The sequence below is a fragment of the Bombus affinis genome, chromosome 3 (genome assembly GCF_024516045.1).
Source record: "Bombus affinis isolate iyBomAffi1 chromosome 3, iyBomAffi1.2, whole genome shotgun sequence".
Classification (NCBI taxonomy): Eukaryota; Metazoa; Arthropoda; class Insecta; order Hymenoptera; family Apidae; genus Bombus; species Bombus affinis.
Genome location: NC_066346.1, coordinates 12,640,860 through 12,655,735, shown reverse-complemented (window position 1 = coordinate 12,655,735; position 14,876 = coordinate 12,640,860). Strand labels below are relative to the sequence as shown.

The following is a 14,876-nucleotide window of genomic DNA, read 5'->3' as shown; positions in this document are numbered from 1 at the left end:
AATACACTTATTGTTTACTCACTTAATAACATTTAAGAATACAATGTTGCTCGTACGCAACGTAGAGCACAAACAGACTGAAGTCTGCATTGTGAACGAAGTACTTTAAATGTCAAATTATCTAACACAAACTGTGCTATGAATATTAACAAAATAAACAACGAATAATTAAATTTCCTCTGAAACAATGTCTCGTGAAAATTTCTCTATAACACCTTATTCGACGCAATATAAACTTTAATTGATCGTTTTACCCTTATATAACTGTCTTTCGATCTAACACTAATGCTTTAGAAACTTATATCGTCTGTAGCTTCTAAATGTAAACTATATCTTTCTAATAAAATTAAAATACTCTCAGAGGCAAATAAAATATTTTGCTACTTGTCAATAGATTTACTATTTAAAAGAAAAAGGAAAAGCATATTTTTTTTCCTTATCTTCGTTGAATTTTAATAAATATAAGGATACAAACATAACGAGAATCAAGTTACACTACTCAGTCGTTATAAGTACCATTACTATTAGATTGCGGATGTTGCTGCATTTTTGGGAAATTTAAGAATGTAAAAATCTACAAAATGTATACAATACATACACGATATGCTTTTGCACATATATCTTTATATGTAAAATATTTAAAGTAAAATAATCATCATAATATTTAACACATGGAATAAATTTCTTTGTAAATTTTTCATTACATTTACAAATTTCATAGACATTCACAGTCTAGGCGTAATGATGGTCAATATCAAAACAAGTTACATTATACCTAGAAATAACAGAAAATTAACACTATTTACGCTTAGAAACACCAGACAACATAAACTTCAAAACCACAAGAACAGATTCACAAAGTTCAAAAACACACGAACGTCCCAGTTACTCCACTCACTTCACCTAATTCTTCTTCTCCATCGCGGCATCGTTCAGTCCCTGAGTAAAATCCGCGATGATCTTTCTAACGGAGATCACAGGGAGCTGTGGCAGAGGTCCAGGATGTCGCTTCCTGTGACAGATCAGTCCCGGTTTTTGCGCAAACTTCTGTCCACAAATATCACAAGTATACGGTCTTTGACCCGTGTGTATCAAAATATGTTGCTCCTGAGCAGTTCTTCTCGGGAACTTCTTGCCACAAACCGGGCAAGAGAACGGCCTGATACCTTCGTGGATCCTCAAATGAAGGTCCAGATCCCTCTTTTGACCAAAAGTCTTGCCACAAGTTTGGCAAACCACTTTCTCCTTCCTCTTGTGCCACAACAGATGTTGCTCCAGGTTTTTCTGCGTCGTCATACAACGTTTGCACAAATTACACTGGTACGCAGTCTTGTAGTGCTTGTATTTCATGTGAGACTTCAAGGAAGGCACGCTCTTGCATGCGTGACCGCAAACTGTGCAAATAATTGGAGATGCGTTGCTATGCATTTGCTTCGCGTGCTGCACCATGTCGTTCTTGATCTTGAATTGTTTTCCACAGACTGCACACGAATAGTCGAACCTGCTGGTGTGCTTTCGAATGAAATGATCCTTCAGTGTCCACCTGTTGTTGCTTTTATATTCACAGATACTGCACGGATATAGTACAGGACCATGAACTTGCTCCGAGTGCTGTTTCAAGTCTTTTCTTAGCCCGAATGTTTGGTTGCAAGTTTTACAGCGATGTCTGTGTTGCTTCATGTGCGACGCTAGAAACGACTTCCGGTTGAACTGTTTGCCACAGAAGTCACACTCCAATAGAGGTTCAGTTTGTTTTTTCGAGATTGTTGCTTCAATTTTGTTGCTTCGACTTGGTTCGATTTTCAACTTTTTCGTTGTACAATCTACGGATGTTATAGTGCGAATTTTTAAGTTCATTTTTCTAATCCTTTCCCTTTGTCGCCTTCGTTCCGTTTTTGCCAAAGAGTACGAGTTTTCTATTTTGATGAAACAAGGTTCTTCCAGAGGATTCGTGTCGCTACCATTAAGAGGGTCCAGTGCAGGAGAACTAAAACAGATTGAAGTAAAGTTGTTAGGTTTTGGTATCTACAGGGTGGTTTTGACAATGCTGCTATATGGAGAGCTTACTTACTTGAAACATATTTAGCAGATGAACGTTTCACGAAGTTTCGATTAGAAATATTTTTGTGTAGGAGCAGAGATCTTTATATGAAGCAATGGAATATTTTGTGTATACTAAGATAGGTATTTTGTAGGTAGTTCAATCGTAATTAATGTGTAATTTTCATCATACCGATCGATTTCTCACGATATGAATTTCAATGCAAAGTATTTTCGAAGTATTTTTGATGAAAATTCGTCAGTTTTCTTTCTATCATATGTTGTTCGAAGATAAAAATATTTATTTGTTATAATGGAAATTTTTGCATACTTACTTTTTCCTTAAAATTTTTCTCAATATGAAATAATATTATGGGAAGTATACTATGATATTTATAATTAACAAGTTTTATTTAACCACAGTTTTATTAAAAAGTTTGGAATACAGTAAGAAATACAAACAACATTCGTAGAAAACATTTTTAAAATATAAAAATTCATATTTCATCAATAAAGGAACGATAGAAACAACTGTATTGTTTAAAAATCTTAAAAGTATTTATAAAACCCAAATACTCGTTTTGAGTACAAAAATGCCAATCCAAAAATGGTAGTTTAAAAAGCAATATTAAAGTTTCTTATAAAAAAATGCCGTAAAATTGTACGTTACGCTTAATTTGTAAAATTACAAATGCACTGTTTTATAGTGAAAAATTCGTAGAAACCGTGAATTAATAGGTAAATTCAAGCTCTATACACAAATAAAACAAAACGAATAAAATTCCTCGCTTATTCGATAACATCCAACAATCAGCGACATGAAATATATGAAAAGAGTGAAGTACGCCGGTACAATATTCAAATTATATATATTTCTTCGAAACAAAAATAGATTTTTCAGACGTATCGATGAACTCTTCAATAATCCATTCGCTATCCTATTAACTCATTAAGGACCAGTAAAATTCAATCCATTTACGATTTTTTGTTATTCAACTTGCTTTGTAAAATTCTGCTTTTGTACGAATACTGTTTGCGAGGAAGGATTGCAATATTGCACCTGGACCCTAGATCTATAATTTCCTGAAATTTAAAGAAATTGAGCATTTGTGATACTATGATAAGCTATAATTTCTTTAAATCATAGAGATTTATTGCGTGCTTCCGACTTGCTATAATTCCAACGATGCTGATGTACGCATTTTTTGCGTATTATTTCATCGTGTAACCCTGAATGATTTAACGTAGTTATTTACAGCTTTTCTTTACATCAATCCCAAACCTCTTACAACCTCGCTCATTTGAATTACCCATTTATTCAATTTTAATAATCGTATTCTTCATAGTATATTCCTTAGTGAACTCCGTGACGATATTCTTGATGGATACGACAGGCAATGGAGGCAGAGGTCCAGGATGGCGCTTCCTATGGCAAATCAGCCCAGGTTTCTGAGCAAACGCCTGCCCACAGATATCGCAAACATACGGTCTCTTTCCTGTATGAATGAGAACATGCTGCTCTTGGGCAGTCTGCCTTCTGAATGTCTTTCCACAAACAGGACAAGGAAAAGGCTTGACTCCTGTATGCACTCGCATATGAGAGTCCAAATCCCGACCTCGAAATCTCTTTCCACACGTGGGGCAGAGTACCTTTTCCCTGGTCTCGTGCCAGGTTAAGTGTTGCTCCAAATTCTCTTGAGTCGTCATCCCCCTTCTGCAGATTCTGCAGATAAACTCAGGCTTATAGTGTCTGTACTTCATATGAGCCTTGAGAGCATGAAGATTCTTGCTGAAGTGGCCACAAACGTCGCACACTATTGGTGGCGCGTCGCTATGATTTTGTTTCACGTGATGGTTCAATGCTTTCTTTATCTTGAATTGTTTGCCACAAGTGTCGCAAGCGAAATTGTAATTAGTCGTGTGTAGACGAATGTAGTGATTCTTCAGTGTTCCCTTGTTATTGCTTTTGTATTCGCAAACACTGCAATCGTACACTTGACGTCGATGGATCTTCTCTATGTGAGAAGCTAGGTATCGGCGAAGTCTAAAAGTCTTCGGACAGTCAGAACATTTGTGTCTGTGTTTCTTCAAATGCTCTGCCAAGTTACTCTTCTTCAAGAACTTTCGTCGACAGTGGTCGCATTCTAGACGAGTCAAGGTTTTCTTTTTGGATCGTTGGCCGGGATTGTTTTGAAGAGATATTGCGGTTTCCTCTTGGCTAGCGGACATGATCTCGAAGTTTTCTTTGTCGATCCAATTCTCGTATACCTCGGGGAGCTCTAACGGTAAGTGAGCCTGCGAGTCGGTCTTGAATTCTTCGCTCAAAGGATCCAAAATTCTAAAACAGAAAATGAAGCAGATCGTGTTATCTTTGGTCTAGGAAACCGTAGGGTATCGTATGGCTAGAAACTTATCGTTAAAAATTCTGAAATTATATTTTCTTCCAAGTAAATTAAGAAATGTATACGTTCTGAAAACTTATTTATTTTTGGAATATATTGTTTTCACTGAAACATTATTTTCAAACGTGTTATATATTTAGCAACCATATTTTATTGATTTAGTAATCGCTGAAACCTAAACGTAATTTTCTGTGAATATTCTTTATAAAAATAAAAATCTTAGAAGATAATTCTAGTATCTGTATTCGTCATACCTTCTCGCTCTTCTAATGCGATCCAGAACAGTCGTAGCCTGGAAACGTATAAAAATAATATAAATTATTTCACCGTTTCAACGCGATCGTTTAATACATCAGATATACTTATCTTGTATACTTGAATACCATATTTTTACTCTCTTCTCTGCTTTGATAGATTTTACGTATAAAACGCAATATTATAAACTTTACGTAATATCGTTAATTGTTAGATATAAGGACGTCAAACGATATAACAGTTTTTCTTCATCCAAGCTTATTTCTTTTTTCTCGTCCAACGTTATTATGGGGATAGTCGAAGAGATCAGGTTCAGTAAAAATATTTATTTCAAACTCAAAGCTATACACAGCGCATAAGTATCTTTAAGTATTAGACTAAGCTATTGATTTTTAGAAAAATAGCCGTCGTAGACGTGCTTTCTACCGCGCGAGCTTCCTTTCTCTCACGGATTTTACGTTTGTCCCTTGAACAATTACTAGCAACCTGGTCGGCGAGGGCAGGGACGTTACTCCATTTACATATAGAGTGAAACGGAGCATATTACCATGTTACGTTATATTACAGTTATTCTTAGGAGGACTAGCTCTCGCGAATAGAATTAGTGTCATTAAGACATATCACAACGCGAACGTATCAACGATTTCGCGTGAATGACGACCGAAGGTTCATAATATACATTAAAACAACACGAGGATGTTCATCGAGGAATTGTGAAATATCTTCGTTCTTAATACGATGCGTAAGAAAAAAGCTTTTGATGAGATAGAACATGATCGAGTCTCTTTTTTTATTTGACCGATTTATCACACTGTATTGAAATAACGGAAGCTATAATTCTGCGTAATCATAGCATATTATAATTAACAAAAGGAAACTAGCGCTTCTTGCGTAGTTAGTTTTTAATTTTATTCGATATTGTTAATGACGAAACAACGCCATTTTATCTGCTCGCTAATTGGAAATTTAACGTTTTAAAGGATGTTACGTAATTAGTATGCGATTTCTCTTACACCCAGCTCAAGAAACGTTTATTTTGTTATTGCATATTTATGCAAATAATAATAATACGAGTTATAATTTTTCTCAAATAATTGAATCAATTAAATATCCGTTCAACTAAAAATTAAGTTAAAATATAGTATGATATTGATGATTAGAAGCCGATTAAGACTGACTTCTAGACTTTTTAATAAACTGAAAGGAAAACTTAGAAAGGAATCTTATACTCTTTCGTTTCTCGTTTCATTTTCGTTCACGTAAATTTTCAATTTACAAGACTGTTATTATATTATACATCTTACATCTCTATACTTATAGTTACACGCGATACGTCTAAAAATAATTATTAATCGATCTAGTGTCTTTAATCTTCCAATCTCGGTGGTGTACAAAGTATTCTGGCATTCTATCATTCGCACCTTGCAGTTGTTTCGACCAATCGGGTCGAACAATCAGGGCGAGAAAATATTGCTCTTACTCGTTGTTGAAGCATACAGTTGATCGTAAACAATGATTACAATTTTGTACAACTTATACAAATAACTCTGTACTGATTTTTTCATTAATAATATTAACCCTCCTTTCAGTCCTTTTAGATGCAGACAATATTTCACTTTCGTTCGAATGTCTCGACAGTGTTCAAATTGCTATTATATAAAATTTATATAAAAAATTATATATTGTATAAAAAAATCTGTCCGTTTCGACTATTCGTCAACTTTGAATTTTTAAAAATCAAGGAGATGAAAAAAATTTCGGGATGAGGAATATGTACCCAAAAGTACCACGGTGTTAATAAAGAACAGGATAGGGCGCAACGAAAGGTTAATAATATATGGGAATGAAAGTGTTTGACAAATCTTTACGTTTTCATAAATCGCTGAAGTAACGATTATGATACAGGGTTAGTTATCGATAATCATATTCGAAAATTTACAAATTTTATAATCCACGAATAAGAAGAGTAGTTATAGACAATGTTTATTGTAATAATTACTCTGCCAAAAAATCATAATTTTAAATTGTAGTATGAATATCAAAGAATTACAAGGAAATCAAGAATCACAGATATCCTGCATTAAGATTATCTTAATATTTGAAATATACTAATATTTTTCTAGGTTCCAAAGAAACGCGATATAATTCGTAGAAACACGAGTATTACTACAGAATCACCAACGCTAATTTATCGATAATATAACGAATATTCGCTAGAAAATGTGCAATTAATTAACGTACTTGCAATTTATCCTTCAACGACGAGCAGAAACGAAAACTTCGTCGTACATTCCACGACCGTCTATGATCGGATTTGTCTAATATTTCATCATTTAAAACCAAAATTCTCTTATGCAATATTTGTCTCGATATGCGAAATTCAACAGAATCGCACCATCTTCCTAGCGACCGAAACGTTTGTTTATTAAGTATCAAAGGAAACGCTTGCTTAAATCGAAAGATCAACAAATTTGGAACAATTCTACGCTTCCTCCTCGATCCTCTCCTCGTTTTCGCGTGCGCTTATCTCCTGTACGTAACCTTCGGTAAACTCTTTCACGATATCCGCAATTGGCATCACAGGTAAAGGAGGATGAGGTCCAGGATGAGTTTTCCTATGACAGATCAGACCAGGCTTCTGCGTGAACGCTTTTCCGCAAATGTCGCAGACGAAAGGCCTCTTCCCAGTGTGGATGAGCAAATGTTGACGCAGCTGAGACCTCCTCGCGAATGGTTTATTGCAGATTAGACAGGAATGTGGCTTGCACCCTGTGTGCACTGCCATGTGCCTTTTAAAAGAATCTTTTTTGGTGAACGTTTTTCCGCATTCGGCGCATACTATCTTCTCCCTTTTCTCGTGCTGCGTTAGCAGATGTTGGTCGAGATTTTCCTGTGTGACCATGCGTCGTTTGCATATATGACACTCGTACTTAGGTTTAAAATGTGCCCATTTCTGGTGTACGTAAAGAGAGCCAGTATTCTGACATAGTTTTCCACACACGGGACAGTTAATCGGTTTTTCTTTATGATGGAACCGTATGTGGTTGGTCAGGTCGCCTTTCACTTTGAACTTCTTTGGGCAAAACTTGCACTGATGCTCGTATCGATCGGTGTGTTTTCTAATAAAGTGCGATTGCAACGAGTGCTTCGATCTGCACACGAAGCCACAGGCAGCGCAAGGGAATAACATGTTATTGGGTCGTTTCCTGGACCAAGTTTCGTGCTTCCTTTCCAAGTGAGCCGCGAAAAGACTCTTTTTAAGAGTCCTGTAATCGCAAACTGCGCAGATATACGCACCATCTTCCTGTATGCACACCTTCTTCTTGTGCGTCCATGCCACATGTTTCCTGAACGAAATAGCCGAGCTGAACATCTCCGAGCAAAGTTTGCATTTCAGTGCACTGCCCGGACTTCTGGAAATTTTCCTACGCGTCTTCGTTGGTGTCACATGATTATTTGGCATTTCCAAGATCTCTTCCTCCAAGTATTCCACCTGTTCTATCTGATCTGGATCATCCGGATCTACTTGATCTATCTGTTCCAACTGCTCTTGATCGTTATACACTTCTTGTACCTCTTGCTCCTCTTGCTCCTCGTGTTCCACTTCTTGATACTCCACCACTTCCTTCGCCTCAATATCACCGGATGTCAGCTTCTCTATAGTGACCATACTACCCTGAACTTTAACCTGATAAATATCTCCAATCGTTTTATCGTTCTCTTCGTCAATCGTGCCGTTTAGGATTATCGGTTTCACATCTTCTTCTTCCCTCTGCTCTGTACTTCTGTTTAAAAGATCTTCATCCTCGTATAATTTTTCGTCCGTCGAATCGTACTGTAGTTCATCTTCGTTGTAAAGACATTCGACTTTGACGAGGTCCTGTTTTTCATTCTCGTGTCCTATCTCGTCTATCTGTTCGGGAATATCTTCGTCAGCTAGTGGCGTGTCGTCTTCAGGTACAAACGCGTAGTACGGCTTCCCGTCGAACTCCAGGATTTGCCATTTTTTCATCACGACCGATTCCTTGTCGTAGATAAAGATACCGCGCGAGTTGAGGTGGTCGAGCTCGTACCTGAAACATCATCCATCAGTGGCGTTATTAACGGGCTACCTCGGTCGCTTGTTGGACTGCAAGCTTTTGAAAAGCGTTTCGTTCATTCATTCTTATCGTTTATGGCAGTGTATGCCAAATTTCCCGCGGATTAAAAGGTTCATCACGTGTTTGTTACTTTTAAAACGTTGATAAAAGGTTTGGGTTAGATCGCTTGTAAAAGAGATAATTAAACTTAAAAAAAGAGGTTTTTGCAGTTTGGCCTAGGTACTACTCGGAGATTAGTCGCGAAGAATGTTAGAGAGTGAGATCAGAGTAAAGCAGAGCATGAGAGGATTAATCGACAATCGATACGTGTCGTCAGTGGGGAGATTATATTTACTTTATTTCGGGTACGTGGAGATACGTTGCAGAATACGTAAGAAAATACAATAAAAATCTTGAGCGTTTTATATAGTAGTTATAGCGGATTTTTATGCACTAATGGGTAATTTTATAGAAAAAAAGTATGTACAATAATAATACATAAAATATCCGAGATAGAGTATTTGTTGTAATATTTAATAGGTAGAACAAAATTCTGTTTAAGTTCTATTTTTCTTCTAGTTCGTCGAAATATAAATTAAGTGTGCGTAAAAATATAAATTTGCGTAAAACTTCGCAGTCGAGTAATAAGATCCTCTATTAGGAACACGATTGAATTCCATAAAAAGTCGAGATCGCCTTAAAAACTTAAAGCTAGGCATTTTTTCTTTTCAATATGATCTACGTTAAAAATCGTGCGATACATACAATTTTCCAGAAACTTCGATATACAACTTTCAGTAAAGAACATTCGTAAGAAATTATCAAACCGTTGAACAGTGGTAAATCTCTTAAATCTTATTCGCTGACAAAACAAGATCAGTTTTCGAGACATTTCTTCGAAATAAGTGCAATTCTCGATAAAAGAAGAAGAAAAGTAAAATTATAAAATCTTGGTTAAATCTAAAACACAGCTTCCGGATAACACAGGTTTCTTCGCTTCTTCACCAACTTCTTCAAGATGTCAATCTTCGACGTAATTCCCGGTGAAATAATGAAGCCCATAAAATCTTTGTTAAATCTAATACACAGTTTTCTTCATTTCTTCATGAAGTCTTTTAGGATGTGATCGATATGCATGACAGGAAGAGGAGGCAATGATCCAGAATGGATCTTCCTATGACATATAAGACCAGCCTTCTGAGCAAACGATTTTCCACATACGTCGCAGACATAAATCCTTTCTCCTGTGTGCAACAGTAAATGCTGACTCAAACTGCTATGAGTAGTAAACGCTCTGGCACAAACAGAACAGCTATACGGTTTATCCCCAGTGTGTATCCTCATGTGTTTCCTGAAATCGTGATTTTCAAAGAATGTTTTCCCACATTCTTCGCAGACGGACTTCTCTTTCTTTTCGTGCTGAGTCAACACGTGCTGATCTAAGTTCTCTTTGGTCACCAATCTCTTGTGACACACCGGGCACTCGTATTTCGCTTTATAGTGAGCGTGTTTCTGATGAGTATACAAACTGTGACTGTTTTTACAAGTTTTGCCACAAACGTCGCATATCACAGGAGGTTCTTTGTGATTCAGTCTCATGTGTGTTGTTAAATCACCTTTGATCTTGAATTCCTTGCCGCATTGCTCACAGGAGAACTCATAAAGCTGTGTGTGTTTTCGTACAAAGTGAGATCTCAAAGTTTCCTTTCGAGAACAGATAAGACCACAAATAATGCAGGCGAATTTCCTATTACTGGTTGATCTATTATCGCCTGAATCTTCGTGATTCTGTACTAAGTGAGCAATCATTGTGGATCTTTTGTTGCAGCGGAAGTCGCAGATTGTGCATGATAAAGCTTCCTGTTTTTGAGATACTAGTTCCATGAAAGAATCGTCTTTTGAGGATACGTCCTTCTTCTTTCGATTTTCGTGAGTAAGTTTGTGCCTTTTTAATAAGTACTTCTTTTTGAATTGTTTTTGACAGATATCACAGGCTGGTAAGATCTTAGAGTCCTCTTCTTGAGATGAGTTTTTTTCTTGTTTGGTTCCTCTGGCGGGTGTAGATAATTTTGAAACGCAGATGGAATTTGATTGGGATAGTCCGTCCCTAAAACAGGAAAAATGGCTAAAGTTTATTAGAGTTCTACAAGGATGGTACTTACTGACGATGATTACTTACAGTCGAAGTTAATAGTCACGACGAGTTTGATGTGAAAATAGTAAAATTAGCAGTGGTAGGTATTTATTCTATTGTTTGGGGATAACGATAACGATGATTCATGTTTTTATTCGATGTAGCAGGAAAATGGTACAAATAGTTGATTATAAATGGCTGACAATAATTTGTGAGATATAATTACACTTTTCAATTTCATTGTAATTCTTGAAACGTCATTTAGGATTTATAAAATAGTAAACACGAAGAATATAAATTGCAATTCAACCAACAAATGGAAAAATGTCTAATAAATTTTCATTGATATAAAGAAATTGAATTCATTATTGAACGTTGTATTCATTGTGAGATATTCAATTTTTGTATCAATAGAATGAAGGATGTTAGGAAAATTTCAAGAAAATTATAGTTTGAACGCATGTTGAAGATGTTTCAAAGATATTATGCAATGTATTTTTAACTATATTATTAATGGTGTAATCAAGTGGCAAAAATCCATAATAGAGGCAATCGTTTCTCTTTATGGCACTTCAAGGATGCACAATTATTGATTAATTGTTAGAGATGAACTTGCCGCTTCCCGAAATAGTTGTACTGAATTTCCTGAAACATAAAATCGTAAGTACGATTAAATTTAAAATTAGCTCATTGGTCAAAGCATCATGTACCTTGAAACTTATTTATATAGTTACCTATAACTATTTTATGAACTTTAATTAAATCAACGTTAAATTGTTTAATATTTGTAATAAATTTTATACAATACTTATCTGCAATTTAATTCATTTCACCTGAGATAAAATGGCATGCCAATCGTTTCACATTTTCCAAAACTCCAACAACGTAAATCAACGTTCATTTACATTTGCATACAATAGAAATCACGCACTGTTCACTGTGTAAAAGATAATTTCATTTAAAGAAAGAAAATAGAATCTATTTCCTATTTAAGTAAATCAAATAAAATAAAAATTAGTTATCGATATATATCGTAATAATTATATTACAAAAATAATTATTCGATCGCATTGCAAATTATGTCATTTTATTTTAGGTAATGATAGACAATTATGGAGAACTTCGGACGATAGTCAAGAAAAATATATATTTTTCACGAGATTGAGTTCAAAATAAATTTTTATAATCTCATCTTGTATACAATATATTTCACAATGGATCTTGCTATTCATTCCCCCAAATGATTCGTTTCTACGATAATCATATAATCTGATAGAAACGAATCGTATAAAATTATACATTTTTTTTTCATGGATGGAGTATGTACACGAAAATGAATGAAAGCATGGGAAAATAAATGTTTGAAAATATTAAAATACAAACATCGACGTTCACGTTCGGATTATAATAAAATCATAATTATAAAAATTATATAATTGAGGTTACGTGAAATTAAGTGAAAAATTAACCGGGAATTAAGAATTTAAGTTTTCCCCTTTGTAATTTTTCATTTCGATTAATAAGAATGTAATACAATTAATGACACAGCGTGTTAATAACTAATCGAGGAAGATCGATTTTCACTTTATACTAATCTTAGAATTGATTCAACAAATTGAAGTAAATTAAATTAACTAATATAAAATCTTCTGGTATGATGAATACGAGAATCTTTTTCTTAATCCAGATATGTATATCATTCTTCCAGTTCATCTATTCATACTGCTTCACATCCTTCTGCGAGAAAGTCATTTTTTCAATCCATTTGATTCTGCCACGATCATCGAATTTTTAATGCCTCAATCTGGTCTCCATTTCAATTGAATTCAGAGTTTCCATTTCAATCGGGTTTGAATGTTAGGAATATTAGGAAAATGGGAAAAACTCTAACACGAAGTTGAAATTAGAAATCATAAATCACTCGCTAATATTATTAATTGGTAAACCACTAAGTAAGGGAGCTTGATATCTGCAATTCATGGAAATGCAAATTGCAGCTTTAGAAATTAATCAATCACTGAAAGTAATGCTAAACTTTGAACGAGGAACGAATTGGATTATTCCAAAGGAATATCAAGTATGTAGTAAGTTTAAAAATAGCTGGATTAAGAAGATCAACTTCCATGTTTTATAACGTTATAACGTTCATTATTAAATGTGTATGACACACGCGTCTATTCCCACGATAAAATCATTCTTTCTTCATAAAGTCGCTAAGAATGTGCTCTATATGTACTACTGGCAATGGAGGATGAACTCCAGGATGTGATTTTCGGTGACAAATCAGGCCAGGCTTCTGCGTGAACGTTTTACCGCAAATATCACAGATATATGGTCGTTTGCCCGTATGAATAAGCAAGTGTTGCCTGTAAGCTGTGCGACGCGCAAAAGCTTTACCACATATGTGGCAATCGTAAGGTCTGTCCCCGGTATGCGTCATCATGTGTTGTTTTAATCGATGATTCTCTGTGAATGATTTTCCACATTCTTCACACACGAAACTCTCTCGTCTCTCGTGTTGCAACAAAATGTGTTGATCGAGATTCTCCTGAGTGACCATACGTCTTTTGCAAATTTCACACTCGTACTTTGGTTTGAAATGTGCCCACTTCTGGTGCACATATAGAGAGTTACTATTCGAGCACGTTTTTCCACACACATCGCAAACTATGGGTCCTTCTTTGTGTTTAAAACGCACGTGTAACCTCATGTCACCTTTGACCTTGAACTTTTTGCCACAATATTCGCAATCGTATTTATATTCTGACGCGTGCTTACGTTCTAAATGTTCCTTTAATCTACGTCTATTCTGGCATTTAAATTCGCATACGTCGCAAGAGTACTCTTCAGGTTCTGCGGAGTACCTATAGCTATTTCGCCTTCTACCTATACGTTTAGCCGAGTGTTTTCTACTAATGTGAGAATGAAGCGTAGATTTGTTTGTGCTTTCGTAGTTGCAGAAGTTGCAGGCATACGTCAGATTTTCGACATCCTTCGCTTCTTCCTCCTCAGTTTTGTGCTCTAAAGCGATATGCATCTTGAAGGCGACCAGACTGCGACATATTTTGAAACAGACTTTGCACTTGTAGCGCTGGGCTTGCTCGTGAACAGCGTTTCTGTGTCGTTTTAGCATCTGCATGACGGGAAAACAAATGTTACACTCTTCGCAAGCATAGACATTGGTGTCGTCATAGTGATCTTCGTTCATCGATGAAATATCGTCCATATCTTCCTTTTTTATTTTAATAGGGGATAGATTGTCGCTTGCCTCGTCATCAGCTGGAATCATATAAATTTCTTCCGCGTCATCATTGTTCTTTAGGATATCGTCTGTCGGTTTTGCGACTGTTTTTTCACATTCTGAGAGTTTTGATGGATTTGCTGGAAGGAAGGCATAGTACAGGCAACCTTCAACGTCGACTACTTGCCACGCTTGCATCGGAATCGATTCCTTGCCGTATATAAAACGTCCATCCCCATTCAGAATCCTGAAAATTACAGAACAGTCAGTTAGGTACTTGACAAACGAATTATTTTGTCGACAACTCGGAAATATTCGCCTGCTTTTTACATTATTACAAGTGAAACTTCAACACGCAAGAACATGTGGGGATTTTTGTCATTGCGGTTAAATAACTGGAAATTATACTTGTCCACATACATGAATCTAAGATAAAGTTCTCACGAACGAAGGAAGAAGAAACGTGCCAGACTTACAATTGCAGACAAATTGTTCAATTGCTGTGTAATTATCGTTAAATTACAGGAAATTAGTCATGCGAAAATAGAAGAACTTCATTGGTCGGATAATAAACATTTCGCTGTAACGGAACTGTAATGAAGATTAATGAATATCATTGTTGAATATAACACTATGAGAGACTCAATTCAATGTCGGATATATTATATATATATAAAAAAGATCTTGCAGTATGATGTATTTTATAGATATGCAAGGTGTATATA

General features: G+C 35.6%; 5 protein-coding genes across 5 annotated transcripts; all 5 read right to left on the bottom strand.

Annotated features, from left to right (window-relative positions):
* Nucleotides 1–903: 903 nt before the first annotated feature.
* Nucleotides 904–1,857, bottom strand: LOC126914251 (gastrula zinc finger protein XlCGF7.1-like). The gene has a single exon (XM_050717898.1). It carries the CDS (start codon nucleotides 1,855–1,857, stop codon nucleotides 904–906), a length of 954 nt encoding a protein of 317 aa, XP_050573855.1.
* A 590-nt stretch (nucleotides 1,858–2,447) lies between these two features.
* Nucleotides 2,448–4,724, bottom strand: LOC126914728 (gastrula zinc finger protein XlCGF7.1-like). Its single transcript, XM_050719099.1, has 2 exons — nucleotides 4,697–4,724; nucleotides 2,448–4,378 (listed from the first exon to the last, which is right to left on the bottom strand). Exon 2 carries the CDS (start codon nucleotides 4,267–4,269, stop codon nucleotides 3,355–3,357), a length of 915 nt encoding a protein of 304 aa, XP_050575056.1. The 5' UTR covers nucleotides 4,270–4,378; nucleotides 4,697–4,724; the 3' UTR covers nucleotides 2,448–3,354.
* Nucleotides 4,725–5,008: 284 nt separating this feature from the next.
* LOC126914691 (zinc finger imprinted 3-like) lies at nucleotides 5,009–9,868 on the bottom strand. Its single transcript, XM_050718978.1, has 2 exons — nucleotides 9,132–9,868; nucleotides 5,009–8,770 (listed from the first exon to the last, which is right to left on the bottom strand). Exon 2 carries the CDS (start codon nucleotides 8,707–8,709, stop codon nucleotides 7,180–7,182), a length of 1,530 nt encoding a protein of 509 aa, XP_050574935.1. The 5' UTR covers nucleotides 8,710–8,770; nucleotides 9,132–9,868; the 3' UTR covers nucleotides 5,009–7,179.
* Nucleotides 9,869–9,871: 3 nt separating this feature from the next.
* LOC126914250 (zinc finger protein OZF-like) lies at nucleotides 9,872–10,585 on the bottom strand. The gene has a single exon (XM_050717896.1). It carries the CDS (start codon nucleotides 10,583–10,585, stop codon nucleotides 9,872–9,874), a length of 714 nt encoding a protein of 237 aa, XP_050573853.1.
* Nucleotides 10,586–13,101: 2,516 nt separating this feature from the next.
* Nucleotides 13,102–14,349, bottom strand: LOC126914249 (zinc finger protein 226-like). Its single transcript, XM_050717895.1, has one exon. It carries the CDS (start codon nucleotides 14,347–14,349, stop codon nucleotides 13,102–13,104), a length of 1,248 nt encoding a protein of 415 aa, XP_050573852.1.
* Nucleotides 14,350–14,876: the final 527 nt, after the last annotated feature.